This window comes from Pseudorca crassidens, chromosome 7 (assembly GCF_039906515.1).
Source record: "Pseudorca crassidens isolate mPseCra1 chromosome 7, mPseCra1.hap1, whole genome shotgun sequence".
In the NCBI taxonomy this organism is placed as follows: Eukaryota; Metazoa; Chordata; class Mammalia; order Artiodactyla; family Delphinidae; genus Pseudorca; species Pseudorca crassidens.
In genome coordinates, this window is record NC_090302.1 from 33,921,251 (window position 1) to 33,948,531 (window position 27,281).

General features: G+C 43.1%; 1 protein-coding gene across 3 annotated transcripts; it reads right to left on the reverse strand.

Annotated features, from left to right (window-relative positions):
• Positions 1-27,198, reverse strand: ANP32B (acidic nuclear phosphoprotein 32 family member B). Of its 3 annotated transcripts, none has more exons than XM_067743880.1 (7): positions 26,890-27,198; positions 15,007-15,156; positions 11,704-11,826; positions 6,131-6,320; positions 2,894-3,018; positions 1,796-1,871; positions 1-581 (listed from the first exon to the last, which is right to left on the reverse strand). In XM_067743880.1, the coding sequence occupies exons 1-7, from the start codon at positions 26,941-26,943 to the stop codon at positions 514-516; spliced, it is 786 nt and encodes a 261-aa protein (XP_067599981.1). In that variant the 5' UTR covers positions 26,944-27,198; the 3' UTR covers positions 1-513. The 3 variants fall into 3 exon arrangements, 2 of the variants coding, with proteins under 2 accessions (XP_067599981.1, XP_067599980.1); XM_067743879.1 differs by lacking the exon at positions 26,890-27,198 and adding an exon at positions 17,671-17,742; XR_010944946.1 differs by lacking the exons at positions 1-581; positions 1,796-1,871; positions 2,894-3,018; ... (1 more) ...; positions 11,704-11,826; positions 26,890-27,198 and adding an exon at positions 25,380-26,523 and having other exon boundaries at positions 15,016-15,156.
• Between the last annotated feature and the right edge of the window lie 83 nt (positions 27,199-27,281).

Below are 27,281 nucleotides of genomic sequence, written 5' to 3' on the forward strand. Positions count from 1 at the left end.
TTTACCAAAGAGGAATGTGTTTATTTCACTTAAATTCTTAAAAATACTTTTTTGGCAGTTGTCACATAAAATGTCCTAATGTAAAAAAATTTTCATTAAAAAGAAAAGAAAAGCATGAAAAAACAGACCCAAAATGTTAAGATTTTATTTACAAAGCTTCTTTGTTGTACAGAAAGTAAAAATGCTGTTACAATCTCAGTGTAACTGGCAGCCACGGACCGTTGACTCACCAATCATAGCTATCCACACTACAGCAAGAGTCTTACACGAAAACCTAACAATGCTTACAATTTTGTTGGGGTGAAGTCCCCAAGCTTGGTGGTGGATTTCCAAGAGGGACTAAATGGAGGAAGGCGGAATGTCACAGGAACTATTCTTTGGCTCTTTGGGTGGGTGGGTGTCCTGGGGTTTGTATCACAGCTACTTTTTTTTTTTTTTTTAAACAGCTACCAAATCCATGTGAGCAGTCCAACCAATACTGAACAGTTCTTTTTTTGCAGGTTATTTGGGGTCTTAATCATCTTCTCCTTCATCATCTGTTTCTCTCTTCCTCTTTTCACCTTTCCCGCTTTCTTCCTCTTCTGTACAATAATAAAAATTCATTTTGAGACAACTGGAAAGGCATTTACTTTGCCTAATTATTGCTAACAGAGGTAACAACAATGTATTTTTTAAGGGTTGGGAGATAAAAAATGATGTAAGCTTGATCAAATCAACAGGTTGTTAATTAAGAAGTTTTAATTCTAAGAAGCATAAACAGTAGCCACGGAACCAAGAAGGGTAAAATGCACAGCAGCACCTCAAATCACAGCAAAGTTAACTCAGTTTTCTCAAGTTAAGTTGCTGTCTAACCAAATGTTTATTTTTCTTACACTTGTTGGTCACCAAAATCAGACATTAGCAGTTATTAAGATAAATAGCAAGGACTCTGGAGCTCCTTAAGCCTATTTCCTCATTTGTAAAATGGGGACAATGGCACTGACTCCATAGGGTTATTCTGAGGATTAAATGAAATAGCACAAGTATTTAGCCTAGAACATGGCAAGACTCAAACTGTTGCAAGTTTACATTAACTAAAAAGAGATTTCTCAGACTCCTTAAGTATTTGAGACACAGAGACCTACACGTCGTTCTGTCTTTTCAACTAGTAAAAACTCACTGCTACTTTAATGAAATTAGCTAAATCTGCACTAAATTGTGTTCCAAAAAGCTCCCTGAAGGCAGAGACCAGGTCCTAATCATTGCTGTATCCAAAGTAATTTTAGTCCTGTGACTTGCACAGAGAGAAGATGCTGCTGAGAAAGTATGAACCAACAGAAAGCACAGCAACCAATCCAGTACTCTGAAACTTACACAAGCGTTAGAATCTACTTTCTAATAAATAAACAGATGTTTCACTGGTTTTGGTTGTGGTGGGGAAAGGAATAACACCAATAAAAACTAGAAAGGTGCTATTTATCTACCCTGCAAAGATTACAATCCAATTAAGATTTTTTTTTAATGAAAAAATTCCAAACACAGAAATCTCATGCCTAACAGTAACACAAACGATGGGGTCTAAAAACACATGTGGGGACTGAGGCCGGGGCCGCCCATCCTCATACAGGCACTACTAACTGCTGTAGAGCAGGTGGGTGAACCAGTACACACACACTAATGGGGCTTTACAAGTGCTTCTGAAGACCACCAGGGCCAAAGGCATTTTATTTTCTTCTCAGTGATTTCAAATTCTAAATTAACAGACATTTCCCTTGATCTTTAACTGAGAGGGACCAAAGTGCATGCAGTAACCCACCTTCATCCTCATCCTCATCTTCATCCTCATCGTCTTCATCTTCATCAACTTCTCCATCATGTCCAAATTCTTCTTCCTAAAGAATGGTAAATAGCATATCATTATTAGATTAATTCTGCCAAGTTAAGAAGTACGAAGAGAAACAAAAACTGTCAATTAAATTTAACAGTTCATTCAAAGAGAAAACTGTAATGTTACTTTTATCTACTTTAATATAGTGAGAACTGCTGGATTTTCTTAAATTAATGAGCTTAATTGAAAATTTTCTTTAAAAATTGCTTTTCAGAAGTAAGCATTAATTAAAGACATCTTTAATTAGTATACAACTTACGATGGGTAACTCCAGAAATAATTTTAAAAACTTCAAAGCATGTTTGGACAAAGACTTCCATATTCCCTTTCCTATAAAAAGCTTCTTTCAGAAACTTAATTTCATTAGACACCTCTGAGATTATACAAATGCTCAGCCTTACGTTTGTACTACAAAAGAACATTTTTTTTTTTTTTGATGATGTCTAATTTTCTTGGCCTGTATTCACAAGTCCCCTTTAGGGTCAAAGTCACTCCTTTCTCCTATCCTTCTATGGTATTCAGCTCCTCAGAGATAACTGTTATTACTGCCTGTCCCATAAATTAGACTACCTGCCTCTTTCAGAGCAGGACCACATTTTTCTTCAACTTTTCATCCTCAACTCTTTAACACAGCAGGTACATAATGCATTTACTGCATTAAGCTGGATATACAAGAAGTTCAGACTTGGTAAACATACCCTTCACTTCAGTACAACAAAGGGGAGGACATCCCATCAGTTCTCAATGTTTCCAGTTTCCTCACCGTACTGAATGAATACTCAACTTGCTGCTGCCTCCCAAAGTTAAAGGGTCAAAACTTACTCTGCAGAGCCAAGCACTGCCTAGTTAGCATTCAGTAAGTATTCTATTTAGTATTTACTAAAAGGGGGACAAGAGCTAAATTAATCAGATTGCCATTAGTCTATTTACAAGCATACTAATTTCTTCAGAAGACTTTTCTTTTTTAAACAATCCACTTTTATTTCAATTACAAATGGGAAGCAGGGCAGCAAGAGGTGCACTGACCTCCCCACTGACTTCATCTTCATCCTCCTCCCCTTCTACATCTTCGTCTTCATCTTCATCCTCTTCATCATCAAACTCTTCTTCCTCACCATCCTCATCCTCCTCCTTGTCCTCATCTTCTCCTTCTGAAAACCGTCCAAAAGGAATACATCAAATACCCTGTGTGTCTCACAAGGTACACCTACTCAGGTGGTGGGGAGCTTTGGGTTGGTCCACAGGACAAATGCTGGGCCACACCAATGTCAGGGAAAACCACGAACCACAGTCACCTCCTTTCTTGCAAGTTGCTGAGGCTCAGTCCCTTTGACCTGAGCCCCATAAAATCCAGAGGCCAGGAGTCCTGGCGGACCAAGTGTACACTACAACACTTACCGATGAAATGATACAATGCCTAGGATTTGCTTCAAAATAAGGAAGGGGAGAAGTGGGTGGGAGTGTGTGTGTCTATAAAATAATATCAGGCGTGAACAGACCACAGCTGAAACTCAGTAATGGGAACATGAAAGTTAAAGTTAGTTTTACTGTTATTTCTACCTTTGTCTATGTCTGAAATTCTCCATAGTAAAAAGTCACACACACACACACACACACACAAAACAAAAAAGACCCACCAACCTCCTCTGGGGTAAGGGTACCAGCACAAACCAGCTGTGCAAATCAGGAACCTGGGAAACACCCATAATAACCCCATAATGGGGATGGGGGTGGGGGCAGTGGTGGTAGCCAGGCAGGCTGAAAGGCACCTGTGTCCTGTGTTTCTACTCCATTTGGTGCAGGCCTCTCATCAACTAGTTCTTACCTCTCCAGGTCCTGGAGCTCGCTGTGCTCTCTCCTGCCTCCGGACCCCACATGCTCTTCCCTTTCTTTTCTGTGTGGCTAACACTGGCTCAACCTTTGAGTCTCAGTTAAACATCACTTCCTCAGGCCAACTTGCCAGACCCCCAGTCTCAGCTCCTATGCTCTCACACACCTGGTGCTTCTCCATTACCACACACTTTGCTCACTTGTGATTAGTTATTTAGTTATGATTACGTAACATTTCTCTTCTTAGTAGACAGTAAGCTCCAAGGGACAGGAACCGTGTTTGTTTTTTCTTAAAACTATTTTTAGTCTAGTTTTTAGATAGTTTTAAAAGCCTGGCACATAGGAAATTCTCAAATACTTGTTGCCTGACTGATGTTGCTCTCAAGAACTGCCTTCCACTCTCCAAGGAATTTTCTTTACAGGCTCCTGCACATGGGTGGCTGCTCAACCCATTTAAGGTGGACTTAAATATGGACAACCAGACTGGTTTTTAAGAAAAACTGAGAACAAGCAATGAAGGGACTAAGTGATGTAAACATTTGGAACAAGATGAAACATCCTATTCAGCGTCCACTTTACCATCTAACATCCCATCTCTTTTTGCCTTGTCTCAAACCTGCTGCAAAACAAAACTGTAAAATGCTTCCAGAGTACTACCCCACTAACTGCAACCAAGGTGCCTGATGATGTTCTCCACTTTTCTTAACCATTTCTGTCTTATAAACTTTCATCTTTAAAGATATTTAAAATAATACTTTAAATACAGTAATGCTGCAAATTCTAGCAACATCAGGAATTCTCGGAGAATAAGTTTTCTTCATGCTGATTGATGTGATCACTCATAGCTCTGCTTCCTCTAAGCCACTCAGGTGAGAAACCTTTTATCCTAAGAGTGACTCAGAGTAAACAAGTCACTGTGCAAGGAAAGCACAAGCTAATCAGGAGGGATAGTTTGGGTAGAAAATATACAAAGATTCTTAAAGATAACAGGATGGGGCTTCCCTGGTGGCGCAGTGGTTGGGAGTCTGCCTGCTGATGCAGGGGATACGGGTTCATGCCCGGGTCTGGGAGGATCCACATGCTGCGAAGCGCCTGGGCCCGTGAGCCATGGCCGCTGAGCCTGCGCGTCCAGGGCCTGTGCTCCGCAACGGGAGAGGCCACAAGAGTGAGAGGCCCGCGTACCGCAAAAAAAAAAAAAAAAAAAAAAGATAACAGGATGTAAAAAAGACTTGATCAAATGTCAAAAATAGGGGCTTCCCTGGTGGCACAGTGGTTAAGAATCTGCCTGCCAACACAGGGCACAAGGGTTCAAGGCCTGGTCCGGGAAGATCCCACATGCCGCGGAGCAGCTGAGCCTGCGTGCCTAGAGCCCGTGCTCCGCAACGAGGGAGGCCACCGCAATGCGAGGCCCGCGCTCCACGGCGAAGAGTGGCCCCCACTCGCCTCAACTAGAGAGAGCCCACGCGCAGCAACGAAGACCCAATGCAGCCAAAAATAAATAAATTTATATATTAAAAAAAGTCAAAAATAAAAAGTATATTCTAATTCCATGTTATAGCTAGAAATTATTTCCTTTATTAATGAAAAATGGAATCCAACACATAGTGCTTTCAAATCATTACCGTTTAAAACTCTATAGTCATATATCAAAGCAGGAAAGATATTTATATTTGAATGTAAAAAACATGTACCAAGTGCTAGGCCCTGTGAATAAAGAGATAAGAAGATAATCATAGGGACTGCCCTGGTGGTCCAGTGGTTAAGAACCCGCCTTCCAATGTGGGGGACGAGGGTTCGATCCCTGATCGGGGAACTAAGATCCCACGCGACGCGGGACAACTAAGCCACAGCTAGAGAGCTGGCATGCCACAATGAAAGATCCTGCGTGCCGCAACTAAGACCTGATGCGGCTAAATAAATTAATTAAAAAAAAAAAAGAAGGTAATCATAGCATAGTTGGAAGGGACGAGAATAGCAGAGTGACAAGTGCTACGAAAGAGGTAAGCGAGGGGATGCTCTGGCACATACAAGGACCTAGGTCTCCAGCATCATAAAATGCTTCCTGGAAGTGCTGACAAAGCTGAGTTGGTAAGGATAAGCTGGCATTAGCCAAGAAAGGGAAACAGCTAGGAGAAAGGCAGGAGACCTGAGGCAATGGTCCTTTTAGTAAACCATAAACCACAAGTACTTCAAAAAATGGACTGAAGCAGTCTATGATCTCTAGGCTCCAAATTCAAGACTAATTAGCTAACAAACCATTTTCTATTTTGATCATTCGAAGACTTCAATGCCCTAAGAGTTTCAAATTTAACAGAACGCCTACATGCATGGATATAAATTATTTTTCTCAATAGCAAGAGCATTCAGTGGCCTAATCAGGACCTTTGGAAAGCAGAAATTAAGTTCACTGCACGTTGCTTTGTGCCCACTCACCTTCATCGTCCTCTTCTTCATCCACACCATCCACCTCGGCATCTGAGTCAGGGGCTTCACGATCCTCTCGGTCATAGCCATCCAGGTAGGTCAGCTGGGGAAGGAGCTTGAAGACACTCTCTCGGTAGTCATTCAGGTTCGTAACCTCACAGTTAAACAGATCCAGGCTTTTCAGACATTCCAACTTTTTCTGAGGAAAAGGATCAAGAAACATACCTACTAAACCAAAGGAACATAAGCAACAAAACCCATCTCCTAAAGAGGTAAAATTCTAGGCTCTGAATTCAGTTAGCTGCTACCTACTCAGCCTTGTACATAGGAAAACATTTCAAGTCCTTTGCAACCTTTATATTAGGTCACTAGATTTTTAATTAGTCCTTCCCTTCTACCTCTATCCTCTCAGAGAACTGTTTTCTTTTGGCAGTATGAACAGTCTTAAGAAATATGAATTTGAAATATTTATTAAAACTGGACCTTTTTACAATATGAGACAAAACAGAGACTTCAACAAATTTGGTTCAAAACTAGGTTTTAATGTTTGAGTAATCAAATGACCAATAAGAACTTGCTGGGTTATCAAGCAGTCAGTCTTCAGTGCTCTGGGGTGGTAGAATAGGAAGGGAAAAAAAATTTTCAATGAAATCAATCAACATCAAGATCCTTGACGTTTCTACTTGGGGACACAGATGGGAAACACTCCAGAACAGAACCTAGTAAAGCACAAAGTGTGGTGATGCAGATATTTTCTGGGAAGACAGGAGTCAGTGCAAGCTGGGGGAAAAGAAGGGGGACTCAGAGTTGAAACTTCACAAGTAGAGAAACTTTACACTCTTTTCTTCTTTTTTAATTTTGGGGGAAAAGATTGCCACTATTACCAGAACTTTCTGAAGTAAAATTCTTCTGATTTTACCATACCTTGAAGTTTTGTTGTAATATCTTTGTTTGAAACCTCTGTTTCATCTATCTAAAACAGTTAAGATCTAAAAACTTGGCCCAAGAAGTTTTCTGAGCAGCCAAAGCGAATAGGAAAATGTCCACGTATTCTACTCAGATCTTCATTTGTTATTACATCAGTGTACTAGTATTTCAATACCAGGTCTATTAAGTTTTGATTAAGGGTGAATTAAGAGATTGGGAGGGCAGAGTTAGTATTACAGGCAAGTAAGGAGACAGCAACAGAAAGTGACAATAGACCCTCATGGGGAGCAGAAGAGGGGGAAAACCGATAAACAGTAAACACAAAATGTGAAGTACTGTGAGGCCTGGTGCCTTTTAAAATAGGGGCTTGGGGGGCATATGGATATACGGCTTCATAAATTTAACTTTTAATGGTTCTGAGTCAAGAGAAAAGTTTGCCATTCTCTAAAAAATTACTGAGAGGATCTCTGTATGAAGCAAGTTGTAAAAAAATAAACGTTGATGTTTAAAGACTTCGATGCTTTATTGGGAAATCTATTTCAACATTCACAAGGACCTGGGAAGAAACAAAGATGGAACAAAACCTTGTCTGCAGGACTTGAGGTATCTGTGTAGTTCTTGGGAGTTACAAAATCATTTGAAAATCTGTGCTCTAAAGCAGGCCTTGGCAAATGACAGCTGGCTGGCCCACTCCGGCCTGCCTCCCGTAGTTGTAAACCAAGTTTTACTGGAACACAGCCACACTCACTTGTTTATGTATTATGTATGGCTTCTTTTATGCTACAATGGCAAAGTGGAGTAGTTGTGACAGAGACTGCATGGCCTACAAAGCCTAGAAGATCTATTATCTGGTCCTTTAGAGGAAGGGGTTGATGACCCCTGCACTCACAAATCTTCGTCTTCCTGATCAAAGAGGTTCCCACACTGGTTTTATTCTCACTGAACAGCCCTTGGGAACATGGAGCCAAGCATGGAACACAGAACAGTGTTACAGCAACAGACAAATGTACTCCTCAAAACACCAAGGTACAGAGATCCAAGAGTTTTGTGGATCCAATAATGTGCTTATGTAAGTCAGTACACTGAGGTCTTAAGAAAGCTGTCCCCAGCCCTTCTGATCATAGGGAGAACTGCTTTTCTGTCATGTAGCTTTCAGATTAGGTTCCCTACTGGACAGCCCCTGACCCCCAGAAGCCCAGGTATGACTTCTTGACAAAGAGGAAAAAAAATGCTGAAATACCACCCCAGACAACTGTAGAACTCTTTTCTCTTCACAGAAAGGTTGACTCTATACCAGCTAAGATAGAACCATGAATATATTTAGGCAGCTTTCCCAGAGGCTCAGTATAAATTCTTCACTCAAAGGAATGAGCCATTTACTGTTCAACATTATTTCCTAGGAATGGATGTGCAAAAATACATACAACTCCAGATCTTTAATGCTCAAAAGTGCCCCAAGCCCGTTTTCTAATTCTATCAACTAGCCTAGTACACAGGGCCTCCAAGGCTTTCCTGTTTCTGCAACTCTGAATCTGTGACATTTTTTCCTACTTCTTCAGAAAGGACCCATTATGAATAATTCGGACATGTCAAACAGTATGCTAGAAAACAAAGTGAAAGCAAATAACAAAATCCCCAATAACTGTAGGACTCTAGAATTGTTTAAAGCAGTAAAATTGTGCTTTAAGGCCCAAAATACACTACACACAGATTATTCAGGATCCCAATGTAATGTGTAAATACTGCTTAAAAAACAAAAAACAAAAAAAAACCCCTACAACTCTACCATTTCAGAAATTTGGCCTAAAACTAATAGGCTAGCCATAATAAACATTAAACATTTTATTAACAATAATTTTGCTTGCCTTCTTAGAATTTAGAAGGGCTTTGGGGGATGGTTTGGATGGCCCAGGTCTCTTAAAAAAGGTGTCCAAGGAAGTTTGAATTGATGCCTTCTTTGTCTCTCGATTAATGTCCCTGTAGTAAGCAGAGGCATTCACAATCATTGCATTGACTGTAAGAACTGGGCTCAACGTAGACGGAGTTCAAAATGTATGTGGTTGATGAGGATGAGGATGGTGTTTTCCCCACTGAAGAATACTTTCAGAAGTCAAAATGGACCCAACATTTCCCCCCTTCACCTTCTCCTACAGTTTTATTTATCCTGAAGTTATAACGTCAGGAGACCCACCTAGCGCCCCCAGGAATCTGAATAGAAAGTTCAGGAGAATGGCAGCTCAGCCTTTCCCAGACAGCCCTGGGTGTGTGGCACTGTGGCTCTGTCAACTCCCTAGCCAAGTGTGTGACTCTGGACAAGGGATTCAGCCTCTCCTAAGCCTCAGCTTCCTCATGTGTAAAATGAGGGCCATGCTATTTCTATCCATTTTATAGAAATGTTGAGGATTACTAATGGGATAACATACATAAAGCAACCACTACAGTGTATGGTACATAGCAGATCCTCCAAAAATGGTAAATATTATAATGATTATTTTTCTCATACTTCATTGCCCCAGGGGATTGAGACTTTCATAGCCACCAAAGGGCCCTAATAAATCACTGACCAGGTCAGGAACAACTCCCACACAATGTCTGCTTCTGCTCTGCCTCTGAATGCTAGGACACTGACAAAAGCTTCTGATGAAACATCAAAGAAGACTAAGGCTGCTAGGAGAATTAGGCAATGGCCAGTGATTTAGCATGGAAAGGTACTGCCTGGTGCTCTGTTCTAGAGAGAAGGGGTTCCTGTGCTTACAATGACCCTAAATTGATAGCCTGTCATTAACACAAACAATAAAGGCTTAGAGTGCCCCATGGGACTGGGAGACCATCAGCACTTAATTTAGTGCTCCTTTTGGAACTCCCAGCTTAGGTCAATTTGGGTATGGGATAAATTTATAGGTTAAAAAGAGAAGAACAGGTCCCAAGGGCAGTGGAAAGAAGGATGGACTTGGATTTGAATCCCTACTCGCCATTTATTCTGCAGCTGCTGAGTAATTAAACTTGGTTTCCTCATTTCTAAAAGGAGGACATTCCCTCTTCTTTGCATTACATGAGGATACATGGGCAAATGTTAACATCCTTGAATAAAGCAAACTGCAATAAATGTTTGCTTGAACATTGGAAATGGGGATTGATTTGGAGGAAAACAGAACTAGTGAAAAAGTAGGGAACCCAAGTATCTGAGTGAACTGGTAACAGAAAAAAGGGGACAAAATTCATGGAGCAAAGGTGAACAACAGGCTCGCAACATTTATGAGAAATGAGCTAAATGTGGTCTACTTAATGAAACATAAAAACAAAGGGACTCGGTAAACAGTGACTAAATCTATATTGGAACAGACCCTCAATTACTATTAGGAGGGAAAAGACCCTATAGTTTTAGCAGGAAATCCTCTTTATTAAGAGTCATAATTTAACTCTATCTTCTCTTGAAATATCAACAGCACATTCTGTACAAATGATATGAAGTGCAAATATTTTAATATATTGTGATATCAGAAAAGATAGAGATAGCAGAAGGATGCCTTATCCTCTTGGGTTCTGCTGTGCTGGATCCTGAAAGACAGCTCCTATCTGCTGTATAGCCCCTCTCCCAATTAATGTTTGCAAGTTAAGTCATATGGAAATACTGACTTTATGTACAACAGAAAAAAAAAAACAAAAAACCCAGAAAGCTGCCACAAACTTCTTTGGGTGATATGAAACAAGTTTGAGTTCATTAGCCTTATTAAAATAGAATTCTACTTCTATGAATAGAATGTCATATTTAGGGGAAAAAAGTCGTTTAACAATCTTGAATTGTTGAATGGAATAGGAATTTCCAGGTGGCAGCCAAAGAGAACAGGCTGTGGGGCTACCCCTACCCTGCATTAATCCCTGCCTCCAGAAGCTCTTTTCTGGTCACTACAAGTTCCACTAGACTGGACCCCCATTAACACAGCTTCCCAACTTACAAAGCAAAGTAAGTGCATTACCTTATTTTATTCTCAGAACTCCTAAGTGAGGTAAGTTAGGCAGGGATTATTATCCTTCCTGCTTCATAAATGAGGAAACTGAGGCCCAGAGAGAAGAAGCAATTTGCCCAAGGTCACACAGCAAGTCTATAACCCAACTGGCATTTAACTTTCCATAGCTTATCCCAGTATGTAAGACTGAGGAGAATCTGGGGGTTCCCATGCAAAACTTTAGGCAACAGTGATCCAGCTACAACACAAGATCATGAATTAGAAGACCTAAAACTCAGTGGAGCTGCCCTTGGCCTGTTCCATCTACAGATCAGATATGTCACCCAATATAAACAGCCTTTTCTGTAAAAGTATAATATAGAACAGTCTGGCCAGTCTGGGGAAACAATTTTAAGATAAATGTTTAAGGCTATAGTTAACATATGACATTTAAAAAGGACAAAAAAGAAAAGAATTCCCCTTTGAAGGAAGCTACCACAATAATAAGGGAGGGAGAGCAAAGTCACAGGAACACGTGTAACTAAAGAGGCCCTGATTCTTTAAAACTGGACTCTTTCTATAAGAAGTACTATAAAAAAACACCATTTTCTCAGTCAATTATTATTTCCAATTATTTCCCTCACAATAAAGAAATATGAAAATGAAAATGACCAATAAGTCCTGGTTTTCAAATTCTTGATTACTTACCAAAGGTTCCAGGGTGCTGATATCTTTCAGTTTATTTCCACTTAAGTTTAGATGTGTAAGATTTGGAAGTTTTTCTGCTAACATATCCAGACCTCCAAAGATTCTATTGTCACTGAGCTCAAGCTGTTAAGAGAAAATGCACACAGCACACAAATACACACAGAGAAACACATATCATTGAAGTGTTATAAATAATGAATACAGTTCTCAAACACCAAGATCAAATGATCTCTATTTTTTATTAGGGCAGGTGTGTTCATTTTGTTTGATTAAACCCAAATAAGTAGTTTGCAGATCCCAGGAACACTTCTGGGAAGGAGAGACATGTAAGGATTAGAAGAGTTGTATTTTCTTAACCAGCTGCTAATTATAACGGTTTGCTGGCCCCTAACATCAGCAAATACATTTTCTAACCTAAAAAGTGGGTCAAAGCAAATGAGAATTCTTTGAGAAGTTGTAATACTCTATACCTGCCAGGAAGGGTAAATGGTCTGTGCATTCTAAGCAGCTATTCTGTGTGCCAAGCAAAGCTCACAATGCCCACTTGAAACCTAATCTGGTTCTGTTCAGTGTTGGCTCACCATGGAGTTCTACATCTGGAAGCCACCAGGGGATGTTGCTCTGAAGGCTACAGGAATGGTACAAGCCCTTAAAGAAGCTCCATGACTTTGGAAAAAGGGACTGGGGCAACGGCTTCGAAAGGGCTGACGAAACCAACTCCCCAGAGGACACTTCTTACACAAACCTGGCACTAGCCTTTGTAAGAACCCACTCTAATTTCTTAGCTGCAGGTCAAGTAGCACAGCAAGTGGTATGCCAATGAAGGAACGAGCCTTCACCAAGGAATATTGGACTCTTAGAGTGAAAGAAATTGGAGCCTGGAAAAATAAGATGGTTGAGAGCATCTAATTCAAACTCTTCATTTTGCAGATGAAGAAAACTAAAGCCAGACAGCTAGTTTCAATTCTCTTTTAACTGCCAACAACAATGGTAACTGTATCTAACCCTTACACAGTACTTCAGGCACTGTTCAAAGCACTAGAAATCCATGAACTCATTTGATCTCACAATCACCCTATGGGGTAGGTAGAATTATTACCCCCATTTACAGATGACAAAAATGAACTATGAAGAGACGACATAAGTGCCCATAGATCACACAGCTGTTACATCGGTGAACCTATGATTTGAAGCCAGGCAGGCTAGCTTCAATGTGCTCCCCGCTATGCTATGTACCTAGAACAGCATGACAACTTATGCAATTTAGTCTGGCACGCAATGAAATGAAGGACATGATGCAGAATAGAGGAACTTTTAAAAATTTAAATATTCGTTGAAAGAATGAGTTTAAAAAACAGTAAGTCTGCTGCTTTGGTGTTATTAAGCATTTCGGAAGAGAAAAATGCAACATTTCAATACATTTTTTTCCTTCTGATGGGACAGTCCAGTAAAATATCTAAAATTTCTCTTGGTTGGTTAGAATATCGACACATGTAGTATTCACATCCTTTCAACATGAGTATCTTAGGGAGTAGAGATAACAAGGCAATCTGCCAAAGCATTTAGTGGCATATTTATTTTGAAATGAAATCAATGTGTAAATTTAGGAAACCTGCGACATTTATACACCAAAATTTCTTTCAGAACCTGTTTCTTGTCAAAAAAAAAAAAAACAATCTGTGCTCTAGGGTAGGAAGAAAATCAGCTGTGAGAACACGCAATGTGCCTTTAAGTTTGGTTTACAGATATCTCTATTCCTCCCTCTCTGACCCTACAAGGTAAGTGATTAATAGGACTTCAGAAGGATTTGATACACTGATACACTGACTTTCTGAATAAGTGTGATAGTACACAGACCATGGTAATCCAGGATGCTAGAAAAGCAGAACAGAACACAAAACACCCAGTAGGGACCTGCTAGCATCAAGTTTATGTAGATACAGGCTAAAAAGCCATCAGTTTTTTATAGGCTTATCAGAGCTTCCAATATCACAACAAACTATGCAAACATAAAAGGATTACACTTGAACCTCTAAAGGAAATGACTGTCAGAAAAAAGAAAAAAAATTTACAAATTTAAACATAACAGAATTCTTTCTGACAGGAGGGTTGCCCTGAAACTTATGAGGACTTCCTGAGCATTTATTACCTAAAAAAGGCAAATAAATAAAAAGCACTTCTGGATTTTAATTCACGTACTTAACCAAAAAACAAGTCCCTCTCAGAATTCAAGCAAGCAAGTTACAGGAACAGCCTACTTGTCCTTTGCCTCAATTTGATTTGTTTTCTATGTGTATCTTTTCTAGATGAAGGTTCAACTTAAACTCCCTAATAAAGAGATTAGGTAAACAGTGGAGAATTCTGCAACACTGCCATGACCACAAACATTTTCGTATGTAATGGAAAAGATACTGGATTAGCAAACAGGAAGATATGGGTTCTAGCTTTGGTTCCAGTACTAACCACTTCTGTGGGTGGCTTTAGGCAAATTACTGTACCTTTCTGTATTTTCTGGGTCTACTGCTGTGCCTGTAAAACAAGGCTAGAAGATCTAAGTTTCTTCCAGTTCTGACATTCTGGGGCTTTGTGACAGGGCAACGTGTAAGGACATGAAAAAAACATTTTTCTTGAGGTTTTTTTGTTTGTTGTTTTTTTTGGGGGGGGTTGTTAGGGGGGATAGCGATTGGTTTATAATTAGACCAATAAAGCCCTAACAATGGGCCGTCAACTAGGATAGGGAAGTACAGCAGTTTTGTTAAAATGAACTCTTGCAGTCAATCACAACACATTTTAAACTTCCTAGTCATTAAGAATTACATAATGGGTTTGAAAAAACATAGACTACAAATTTGAAAGGTCTATACTTCAATTCTCCCTTAACATAAAACACGGAGAATGGGAGGCACCTGTGGTTCTTAAACCAGAGCATACTAAGAACAATGAGTTAACATCATAGCAACAGATTCATAACAAGTAATAAATTATTCACAAAGTAATTATTCTTCATAACTACTATTTATTCAGCACCCAACATGTATTATTTCCAAACATCACAGCAATTCTGCAAGGTCAGGTGGTATTACAAGTTTACAGATGAGGAAACTGAGTCTTAGAGAAATTAAGTAACCTGAGGAAGATTTACCCATCAGGGAAACGTTAGAGCTGGAATTCAATCCCAGATCTGCCCAGTTCCAAAGGCCATATGCTTTCTGCTACACTAAACGCTTCCTTACAGATAGAATCATATATTTTTCCCTTCCGCAGGATGGTTCTCTCTTCTACTGTTAAAGAAAAAGCACTTACCTTTTTCAATTTAGGTAGTTTGGGGAGATTTGAAACTGAAATCAAGCCTACATTTATTAAACTGAGGAACTCTAAGTTCACAAATTCAGCTGTTAGGCCCTCAATTTTCCCATCATTTGATTTGCAATTGTCCAGGACAAGTTCTCGAACCTGTGGGTGACAAAGTGGGGAAGAAAAGCTTTAAAAAACATGCAGAAAACAATGCAAAAACTCCAATCATAAATACCCACCAAACCACCCACATATAGTGGCAGGCTCAACTTAGACCTAGGTCACAGTTATAAATAAATGAAAAATGATTAAGCCTTTAGTAACAATATTCTAATAGATATCAAGGGTGGAATGTCACACCATGATACAAATAAAGATTTAAACCCTTTATTTTCCAGAGACAGAAACTACAGTTCTTACAAGGTAAGTGAAGAAATGATACCCCCCTTATTCCTTTTCCCAAGTCTCTTCCGCAAGGGGCAGCTTTAACTACAAATGTGGAGTGAAGATACCCCACCACAACCCCTGCAACCTCTTTAGGCTGAGTCCACAACCCCTACAACCCCTTTAGGCCGAGTCTTCCTCAAGGCCCAGGAGACTGACACAAGGAAAAGAGGAAAGCTTCACTTTTCCCATCAAGGTCACTAAGAGATTGTGTCTACAGGTTTCTGGACTATACATTTCTACTTTTGGTCTTATTAATCTTTACTAAGATTATTCTAACACTAGGAAAAGATCAAGATGCAAGAGGCCTTAATTCAAAACAAAGATCATTTTGTGTTACATGTAAGAAAGTATTTCTAGGGGAGAGAACTGTTAGATATTAGGTTCCTTTTTCAGGCAACAAAATCTCCTTATTTGGAGGTCCTGAAATTCAGAATTCAAATCCATCCAAAGGTATCACATCTGAAGACTGTGAATACTGATTATTTAATAAAGTCTACTGTGTGAATATCTACCGTGATAATTCCTACTGCCATTCTTGCTCTGTGGTTGACTCTGAAACTTGCAAGTTTTAAACACATTTTGATAAATTTACACTGATGCAAATTAGTTTTAACTGCCAAAGGCATTCTTGCAGTGAATCTAACACGTTTAATAGCATTAATCAAGCATGTATGAAGAGATGCTGATAGTTCTAAAATGAAAATAGGGGCTAGTAGTATCTTTATTCTCTCATACAAAATCCAAGGATACTACTCTAGCAATTGCTAACATTTATGGAGAATTTACTCATTTTTCTTTGTACCACCATACCCTTCCCTCAGTTACAGAGAAGGAAACTGATTTAGAGTCTGTGACACCCACAACACCACAACTTCTTGCTCGCTTCTTCACTACTTCTCACTACTCTACCTCCTCTTCAGAAGCCTTGCTTTCAGGATGCATACAGGCCCATTATATCTTTTGTTTCTTTCTTCCCTTCCCTCCACTTTTCTCTAGCTACCTCGGACATTCTTTCCTCTTCTGATGAAAATTAGCATATCTGAAAACTTAAGGTAGACTGAGGAGAGCTGGGCTCCAAAGACAGATGCTTAGAGTTGAATTCTGGCTTTGCCACTCACAACCTGTGTGACCTTAGGCAAGTCACTTAACCTATCTGTGCCTCAGTTTCCTCATCTGTGAAGTAGAACTGTTATAGAAAGTAGTGCTTGGGGCATAGTGAATACTGGGAAAGGCTGCAGGAGAATGACAAAGACCTTTGCTATTTACTTTATTCCTATCTGTACTAAGTTTTCTACAAGCATGTATTTCTTTTGTATTAAAAAAAAAAAAGTAGGACTTCCCTTGGTTGCACAGTGGTTGGGAATCCACCTGCCGACGCAGGGGACACGGGTTCGATCCCTGGTCCGGGAAGATCCCACATGCCACGGAGCAATTAAGCCCATGCACCACAACTACTGAGCCTGTGCTCTAAAGCCTGTGAGCCACAACTACTGAGCCTGCGTGCCACAACTACGGAAGCCCATGCGCCTAGAGCCCGTGCCCCGCAACCAAAGAAGCCACCACAATGGTAAGCCCGCACACTGCAACAAAGAGTAGCCCCCATTGCCGCAACTAGAGAAAGCCCAGGCGCTGCAACAAAGACCCAACACAGCCAAAAATAAATAAATAAAAAATAAATACATTTATTAAAAAGAGTAAAACCAGCAAATCATTTTTTTTTAAAAAAAGGTCAACTGTAATCCCCCACCAACCTAAGTAGTATACTGCACTACAAATAAATGTTTCTATTTGATTTGGGGGGTTTTCTATGACTATATCTGACAGAGAATCCAAAAACGTTATACAGGATGACACCAATATGCCAAAAGCCAAGTAAGGAGGAATTTAGATAGCCATTTTGCCTCCCAGCCCACGGGTGTACCTCTTGGACATTTCTCTCAACTGGTAAAATTCTGCTTTAACTAGAGTCATCAAAGAGTTAGAACAAGTCTGCTGAACCAAATAGCCGAATAGGAATCAAGGAGAAATTGGGAGGGAAAAAAAGATGTTAAAGTGGTCCAAATCTGCAAATCTAACTGCTGAGTATGAAAGATGATGGAGAGGAATTGAGGTTCTGGTTTAAAGAAATGGGAACTACGTAGCTGGATGGAAATAGGAAGGAACTGCTTTGGGGATGGGGTCGGGGTAGGGGGGGAGCAGGTATATAATGAATACCACAAATAATACCAAGTTTAAAGTTCTCATGAGAAGTCCAGGTGAAAGCATCCCCAGGCAGCTGGACATGAGGGTCTGGAGTTCATGGGAGTTCTAGTTTTAAGTTCTGATTTGGAAGTCATCAGGGTAGAGACAGCAGTGAAAAGATGGAATTCCTAGGAAGAGAACCAAGGATGGAACCTGGGGGATCCTGCAAAGGTGACTTGAGAAGAACCAGTAGTACCCAAAGGTGAAGTATTAGTTTCAAACACCCAGAAAGGTTTATGAAATAAGGCATAAGAAGTTACTGAGGGGGGGGGGGGGGAAGGATTGAAAAAAATTAGATAACAATACAACTGTCCATCAACAAAGGACTCACTTCCAGGATACAGTGTATGATGAAAAAGGCACAAAATGTATAAAATGTTTTCATTTATGTCACATATCACACATTCACTTTCTTATATTCTTCTCAGGGAGAGAAAGTGACTGGCTGGGGGACTTTTCCATAACCTTATTTAACATTTCTATGATGAGATTAATCTATTAAAAAAAATAAAGGTTAAAAAAAAGGTCACTCCTAGGGACTTCGCTGGTGGTCCAGTGACTAAGGCTCCACGCTCCCAATGCAGGGAGCCCAGGTTCCATCCCTGGTCAGGGAACTAGATCCCCCATGACACAACTAAGACCTAGCGGGGTCAAATAAAGAAATAAATATTAAAAATAAAATAATTTTTTAAAAAGGTCACCGCTAGCCTTGAAATTTCATCAAGCTTCATGATGGCAGGGTCATGTCTATTTTAGTTACCACCATACCTCAGTATGAGAAGGAGCCTTCACAACTGTCAAATGCAGAAAAAGTGGCATTGGGGTTTGTGTCCGGATTGTAGGGGAATGAGCAGATGATGAAACAGAGGAAACCTGGGTATGAAGAGAACCTACTTTCTGATCTTAAGCATAATCACATTAATGCTGCTTAAAGCATATTGCTGTTTGTCACTTAATACTTTGGGTTTTTTTTTTCAGTCTTTGTATATTTTAAACACAGCAAGATGAAACAATATTACTTAGCATATTTTAACAATTATAAATATTTTTTAATGGCTAAAGAAATTAAAGTGTATGGATGCACCATAAATTACAATCCTCCCTATTGAACATGTTTCCAAGTTTATTATATATAATGCCATGCTATCTTTTTATGTGAAATTTCTTTTGTAATAAGGATTGTTTCCTCACAATCTATTGCTAGGTGAAAAAAAATATAAACGTTAGAGTCTCTGAGTTTTGAGTTCTTTATTTAAAATGGCAACCAATCCCTCTTAACACTTTTTTGGTGACCTTTCTTGACATATGGAAATTCTAGGTATTTGCATATAGTTATCTTTTTCTTGAGGATACTGTTTTTACCCTAAGTGAGGAAAAAACCAAACACCTCAAAAGAAATGACAAAAAAGCAGACAAGCCATAAAAATATAAATCATCAGTAAACAAAAAAATCATTCAACAACAACAAATTATAAAAGATACATATTTAAAAATGAGATGTTATTCTACTCTTATTGAGGATGGGGCAGCTCTTTCATGGAGAAGAGATGGCTAGGATGGGTACAGGTGCAGGTAAGTTTGTAAGTGGGAGAGTGAGAAGTCAGGGAACGCACACCTGAGACCTTTAATTTTCTCCTTGAGTAGGAGGCAACAGAATGTATTGGGGTGAGTACAGGGAAGGGCTGGGCTGTATGGCTCAGCAGTGAAATCATGTCCCTAGACTTTTCCAGGAAGACTAAGCACGTAGTAAAGAAATGGGCTAACCCCAGAACAAAGTTCCAGAGGCACAGTAAGAAGATGAGCCACAAACAAGCACAGAGCAGAGTGAGAAATTACTGCAGAAAGCAGAGACCAAAGGAGGGTCCACTTAGGGCTGTGCCCAAGGATGACAGGTCTGGAAAGCCTGCCATAAGCAGCATTCTAGCCAGTCTAAAGTTCTAAACAGGACCCTGGTGAAAAGGTGTCTGCTCTCAGGCATTGTGTCAGCAGCACTTGAGATAACTAAGCCTCCCCTCTCCCCCAATTCCTTCTTGAGGGTGAAGGGATCCAGACTGCCTTACAAAGGAAGGTACATGGGGTGGGGGACATACAATGCCATGGCATCCCAATCTAGACCCAGAATAAATGGGAGGCTCTAATCAAGAAAAAGCAGCCCTAGTTTTTCCTCCTTATGTCCCAAATCCTCCCAGGAGGGAAGGTTGGGCAGGCACTTGTACATTTGTGGGCACAACTCAGGGAGCTATTTGATCCAAGGCAGAGTTACCAGGCTTTCTGATTGAAGAAAGATGACTTAACTTTGGGGGCCAAATTCACTCTTCTTCATTCCTCATCTTCCAACTAAACTAGTTTTTTCTCAAACGTTAATTTAAGGTAAACACTTAAGAGCTAAAGACAAAAATCCAAACTGTTTCCTATTCAACTTTTGTTTTTGATAGTTATCAGCAAAGCTGATACTCTAGTTTTTCAAAGCAAATTTTGAAATATATTGCAACCAAGTTACAGGGATTGGGGCTAGGAGCCCCATAGGAGATCAAGGAATTTTCCTTTCATCCTCTCCAACTTGCTCTCATTTCCTACTTCCCTAGCTACTCTTTTTAAATTTATTTATTTTTGGCTGCTCTGGGTCTTCATTGCTGCACGCGGGCTTTCTCTAGTTGTGGTGAGCAGAGGCTACTCTGTTGCGGTGCGCGGGCTTCTCATTGAAGTGGCTTCTCTTGTTGCGGAGCAGGGCTCTAGGCACATGGGCTTCAGCAGTTGTGGCACGTGGGCTCTAGAGCTTAGGCTCAATAGTTGTGGCACATGGGCTTAGCTGCTCTGTGGCATGTGGGGTCTTCCTGGACCAGGGCTCGAACCCGTGTCTCCTGCATTGGCAGGCAATTCTTAACCACTGCGCCACCAGGGAAGCCCCCCTAGCTACTCTTTAAAAAAAAAGAAAATAAATTTTCCATAACTGGTTGAGTGACCTTCCCCAATCATCAATTATAATTGTTATAAGAAGGGAAAAGAAGATACAGAGGATTAAAAATCATTGAGTTATCAATTTTTTTGTTAGAAAATACATGATTATTATAGTAAGCGAAATATGTGGAAATATGTCCAAAAATGTAGAAAGTAACTCTTTCTGAGTTAACCAGTCTTCAAACCTTCCACCCTACTATTATTTTAAAATAATGTTTGCAAAATGACAGTAGAATAGAACATTAGCAGTTCTCAAATGTGTTTGGATGGCAGAACTGTTGGTATGAAGGAAGGAAACACTCATACCTTACTGGTGGGCAGAACCATTCTAGAAAGCAATTTGACAGAGATTCACATTACAAAATGTTCATTTCAATACTACTTAAAACAGTAAAAAACCTTCTAACCACCTAATGGGGATGGTTAAATTATGGCCTAGGCAGGGCTTCCCTGGTGGCACAGTGGTTGAGAGTCCGCCTGCTAATGCAGGGGACACGGGTTTGTGCCTCGGTCCGGGAAGATCTCACATGCCGTGGAGCGGCTGGGCCCGTGAGCCATGGCCGCTGAGCCTGCGCGTCCGGCGCCTGTGCTCTGCAATGGGAGAGGCCACAACAGTGAGAGGCCCGAGTACCGCAAAAAAAAAAAAAAAAAAATTATGACCTATGCAGACGTTAACAATGAGGCTGTAAAATAATAAACTGTGCCAGAGAAAGATAAAGATGTTTACTATATTTTAACAAGATATTATATGCATTAATAGCATGATCTGAGTTTAGAAAAAAACATTCTCGTGGACTATACACCAGAATGTCTAGATGGTAGGATGGGTGTGTATGAGATTTCTGAGTTTTTAAATTTTTCCTTATCTATATCTACTATTTTTTTTAGCTTATCTGTATCAAATTTTTCTTCAATGAAGACTGTATTCCTTATACAAGGAAAAGAACCCAATTAGCTGCTATGCAACCAATTAGAATATTCCACGGAGCTCAAAATCACATCACAACAGACAAAACAATAAATGCCAAAAGCTGGGGGAAAGGTTCTTCTCACGTTGTCTTTTTTTTCCTTTTTTTTTTTTTTTTAAGGCTGTACCATGCGGCATGTGGGATCTTAGTTCCCCAGTCAGGGATCAAACCCGTGCCCCATGCATTGGGGCAGTGAAGCGTTAACCACTGGAACGCCAGGGAAGTCCCCTCACGTTATTTATTTTTAAAAGTAATTTTTTTTAGTAAATTGGGACTAAGGAAAAACTACTCTTATTTGTGGGATATGAAATGTCTCAGTCTAGCATACAGCCCACCAGTGTTCCACAGGGGCATTGATTGTAAACCACAGGAACTGCATGACTTTCTAACTTTGAACACAAGACTGGAACAGAGCTAACATCAAGGCTAGATACCCCTAGATTCATAGTTAATGAGGTGCTCGTATCAGTGGCATGTTTGGCATAATAGAAAGATCAGGGCCTCACATAAAGAACACATATTTTCTCAAATTCTGGAATATATCTAAATTACAAATTTAGATATAGATAATATCTATATCTCGCTACTGCATGTCTCTTCTCACATCTGACAACACCACCAATTTCTGTGGTATACATGGTATGTTCTAGTACTATACAATTTCCTCTCAGTGAAATAACTGACAACACCAATAATGTTTTGTATAAAGTATTTCCTATCCTTGCCTATATTTAAAAACAGTGATCACTGTTCTTTTTGAAGATTATTTTAAAATGCCATCTTAAGCCATTTTTTCCACTATGAGAACAAACCTCTGATATAAAGAGGTGCTTTAGACTAAGAAAAAACTTAATTATTATAGTTCTTTATAAGTCACCCCCTTAGGGAAATGAGCATACCGGTTTATAACAGGTGAAATGGAACCTATTATCTTGGTCTGTCTCATGTTCTTTGGCTAAAGAACACAAGAAGTAAAGTGTTACCAGGGTCTTCTTCAAACCCCCAAATAAAATAAAAACAAAAAAGCCACACTCACAATAAAAGTCCATCTGGGGATTTCCCTGGTGGTTCAGTGGTTAAGAATCCACCTGCCAATGTAGAGGACACGGGTTCGAGCCCTGGTCCAGGAAGATCCCACATGGCGCGGAGCAACTAAGCCCGTGCACCACAACTACTGAGCCTGTGTGCCACAACTACTGAAGGCCGTGTGCCTAGAGCCCGTGCTCCACAACAAGAGAAGCCACCGCAATGAGAAGCCCGCGCACCGCAACGAAGAGTAGCCCTCGCTCGCTGCAACTAGAGAAAGCCCGCGTGCAGCAACGAAAACCCAACACAGCCAAAAATAAATAAATTTATTAAAAAAAATTCCATTGAAGAAAAAAAAGCCCATCTGGTCTTTAAACAAAAACACTGATGATCAAGCCTCCACTTACCCTCCTCAAACAGTCTTAAAGCTCGCTTGATGACATCAAGGTCAACCAAGGAACACACTGTGCTGTGCATTTAAGAGCCTCCTGTCATTATACCAATACATTCAATAAAGACAGGGTTCTTCTTCTTCCCCCAAATAACAAGAGTCTGCAGGATTCCAGAGGTCAAGGCTACTCTTTAACAGTTGGCTCCACAACATATGGAGCCATGTGACTATCTGACTTAGAATCATCTTGGAACTTCTCACTTACCTTAAAGATGATGCTTTTGTGCAAAACATTTTTAAACTCTTATTTTAAAATTTCCTACAGCTTCCCCTCACCCCCCAAAGCCTTCAGTTTAAGGTCAAAGCTTTCCCCTCTTAAGAACCTAACTCCTACTCAGTCTCCCTGTAAGAGTTCCTAGGGGAGCCATTCTTTTTTTTTTTTTTTTGCGGTACGCAGGCCTCTCACTGTTGTGGCCTCTCCCGTTGAGGAGCACAGGCTCCGGACACGCAGGCTCAGCGGCCATGGCTCACGAGCCCAGCCACTCTGCGGCATGTCGGATCCTCCTGGACCGGGGCACGAACCCACGTCCCCGGCATCGGCAGGTGGACCCTCAACCACTGCGCCACCAGGGAAGCCCAAGGTGAGCCATTCTTTACCCCACAATCCTGGCTGGCTCCCACGACACTCTCCCAAGGGCCCCTTACTTGCACAGTGCAACGGCACCACTAGGTTCTGAGGCTTCAGGACGGAAGGGGCTGCTCTCTGCGTTGTTCACACTGCTTTTCCAGGCCCTGCCATACTGTTGGTACTCAAATATTTATTTAATAAAACCAGTGGATTACGGACTTCTCTGGTGGCAGTGTGGTTAGAAATTCGCCTGCCAATGCAGGGGACACAGGTGCGAGCCCAAGTCTGGGAAGATCCCACATGCCGCGGAGCAACTAAGCCCATGCGCCACAACTACTGAGCCAGCGAGCCAAACTGCTGAAGCCTGCATGCCTAGAGCCTGTGATCCACAACAGGAAAGGCCACCACAGCTAGAGGCCTGCACACCGCAACAAAGAGTAGACCCCCCCACCCCCGCAAGTAGAGAAAACCCGCGTGCAGCAAGGAAGACCCAACACAGCCAAAAATAAATTAATTTTTAAAAAAGTCAAGGGCTTCCCTGGTGGCGCAGTGGTTGAGAATCTGCCAGCCAAAGCAGGGGACATGGTTTCGAGCCCTGGTCTGGGAAAATCCCACATGCCACGGAGCAACTAGGCCCATGAGCCACAACTACTGAGCCTGCGTGTCTGGAGCCTGTGCTCCACAACAAGAGAGGCCGCGATAGTGAGACGCCCGCGCACCGTGATGAAGAGTGGCCCCCGCTTGCCGCAACTAGAGAAAGCCCTCGCACAGAAACGAAGACCCAACACAGCCAAAAATAAATAAATAAATTTTTAAAAAAGTCAAGATATTTTTTTTAAAAAGGTCATATATTAAAAAACAAAAACCAGTGGATTACAGTAGGAGAGTGCAGCCCAATACAGTAGCCACTAGTCACCTGTGGCTTTTGAGTTCCTGATATGTGAATACTGCAACTGACAAACTGACTTTTCAGTATAAGTTAAATAGCCTCACGACTCTAGCCTGTTTTGGGCAAAAGGGCAAGGCTTAAGCTGATTTCTTGAAAAATTAACGGTTGCACATATATATGTTCTTAAAAAGCAATATATTAGTTATTTCATATAAGAACAAATTCCACATACAACTAGCCCAGCTGTACTTCCCAGAAGGAGCAACAGTGCTCTTAGCTGAGTATTTTAAGAGTACTTTATGCACCCTCAAAGAACTCAAATTCCAGATTTTAAGGCACTTTGAAGACCCATGTGTACCTTTCTTTTGGAAAATTTGGCTAAATCTAATTCCTCCACATTCTCCTCATTTGGAACTACGCAGTAATAATTCAGACGTCTTAAATTAACAACTCCTCAAAATGAGATCACAACTCTACAAGGTTTACAGTATGAAGAAGCTTAACGGTTCAATATACTAGCACGTGGCCGACACAAAATGTCTGACTGATGGACCGAAGGGACCACTGAGGTCAAACCTCAACCTTAAAAACCCAGAGCACCGAGTCGAGACGCCCACCCCCCGAGGTCCTCAGGGACAAACGGGGAGGCTACGAGGTGCAGCGACCCGGCACCTCATTTGTGAAGACCTCAGGAAGTCAAAACCTCATGCACACAAGGGAAAGCCGGTTGACGAATTCCCACAAGTTGGCAACTTGTTACCCATAGCTCCCTGACTGCACGAAACGCGCCCATCGCCAGCATCGGCTGCCCCAGGGCCAAAAGACGCCACTCACCCGAAGAAGGGGTCTGGCAGAGGCACGGCCTCCCCGCGCGGCGGCCAGGAAACATGGCCCCGCGCCCGGCCACGGGAAGGCGCTCTAGTTCGCGGGGAGGGCCAGGGGAGAAAAGAAAGCCGATTCTTAAACGTCCACCCGCCGCTCACGCAGCCGCGGCGGGCGAGTGCCGGCCTGGGTCGGCGGCCCTGGAGCACGTGCGAGGACAGAGGCCGCCCGGCCCGCGAGCCCAGCCGAGGCCCGCCCGTGCCCCCGACGCTCGACCAGGGCGGAGGCGGTCGCCTGGCGTTGCCCTTTTAAGAAGGGGGGAGGGAGACGGCAGCGCGCCCAAGAGATGAGTCGGCGGCGGCCGCAGCGCGCGGCTCCAGCCAGAGCGAGCCAAGCCCTGGCGAGGCGGGCACCATACAAGCCGCAGGCTCGGCCCGGGGAGCGGCGGCCCACAGCCACCGCCGGTGCGGACGGGCAGGGCCCGGCTGGCCGAGCCAGCAGGTCGGCTCACGCGGCGGAGGGAGACGAGAGCTCGCCAACATGGCGCTGTGTCGGCCTGTGGCGCGCCCCGGCTGACGCGAGGAGCCGCCGCCGCCCGCCCACACCGAGGGGCCAGCCTCTCAGGCAGGGGCCCCAGGGCTACGCTGCGGCGGCACGGGGGAAGGGAGAAGCCGCCTACGCCACACCGGCGGCCCCGGGCTGAGCAAGGCCCGCCCTGGGAGGCCGGGACTGGGGAAGGCCCGGGGGGCAAAAAGGGAGCGAGAGAAATGCCGGAGAAAGTTTTATTTTTAGGCTTGAAAAATGGCGGGAACCGCATCCTTTTTTCAAACTTGGCCTGGGGAGGGGCGGCGGTTGCGCCACCGACGCCGCCCGAGCTCGCCCCTCCCCCGCTCCGCGCGCGCCAAGCCATGCCCGCTCAAGCCCCCCAGCGCCCGAGGGGACCTCCCGTCCCCCTCAGAGGCCAAGAGCCCCCTATTCGCCCCTCGGCCCCTGCCCTAGCCGGGCCGGCGCCAACCGCGAGGCCTGGCCGGAGGAGCCCCCCCACCCCGCCCAAGCCCCTTCCCCGGCCGGCCCGGGGCGCGCGGAGCACGGCCTGGCCCGCAATGGGCCCAGCCCCGGCTGGCCGCGCGGCTCCTCGGCAGGCCGGGCCTCCGCCCGGCCGCGCGTCCCGGGAGGCTGCAAACATGGCTCCCAGCGTTACACAACCCCCTCCTCCCTCCCTTGCCGCCGGCCACACGCACACGCGCTCCTCCGGGAAAGGACCCCGGCGGGTGAGGAGCTCAAAGTTTGCTTTCCCCACCCCACCGCCTTCCCCGGACGGCCGCGGGGGCCCGTGGGCGCCAAAGAGTTAATCCCCGCGCGCTCGCTCCCCCCTCCGCGCTCGCCCGCCTTCCCAGTCCGAGCCCGCGAGCTGCGCTCTTCCCCGCGCCGGGCCGGCGAACCCGCGGTCGGGGCCCCGCAGGTGGCCACCATTACATGCAAGTCATCGGGGGAGAGGGCGCCCGAAGGGGGCTCTGCTTACAGCTGCCGGGGTCCGGTTCCTCAGCTCCAGGTGGATCCTCCTCTTCATGTCCATGTTTCTCTCTTCCCCCCTCTCCAAACTTAACTTTCCGCGGCGGTGGCGGAGGGGGGAGAGGCGTCCCAGCCTGCGCAGCGAGGGCCGTCAGAAGGGGTCTGCTAGTAGCAGAGGCCGGCGGCGCGGTCCCGGGCGGTGGGCGGCGTGCGGGCAGGCGAGCGGAGCCCCCGGAGCCAAGTTACTCACGGGAGCGGAGAGAAACCATGGAGGGAAAAGGGGGCTGGAGCGCAGCGCTGTTCTCACTACCGCCGCCCCCGGCCGCGGCCCCGCACTGCGCTTAAACCGGCGACGCGTCGCGGGTGGCTGCTCGGCTCGACTCGGCCCCGCGCGGCGCCGCT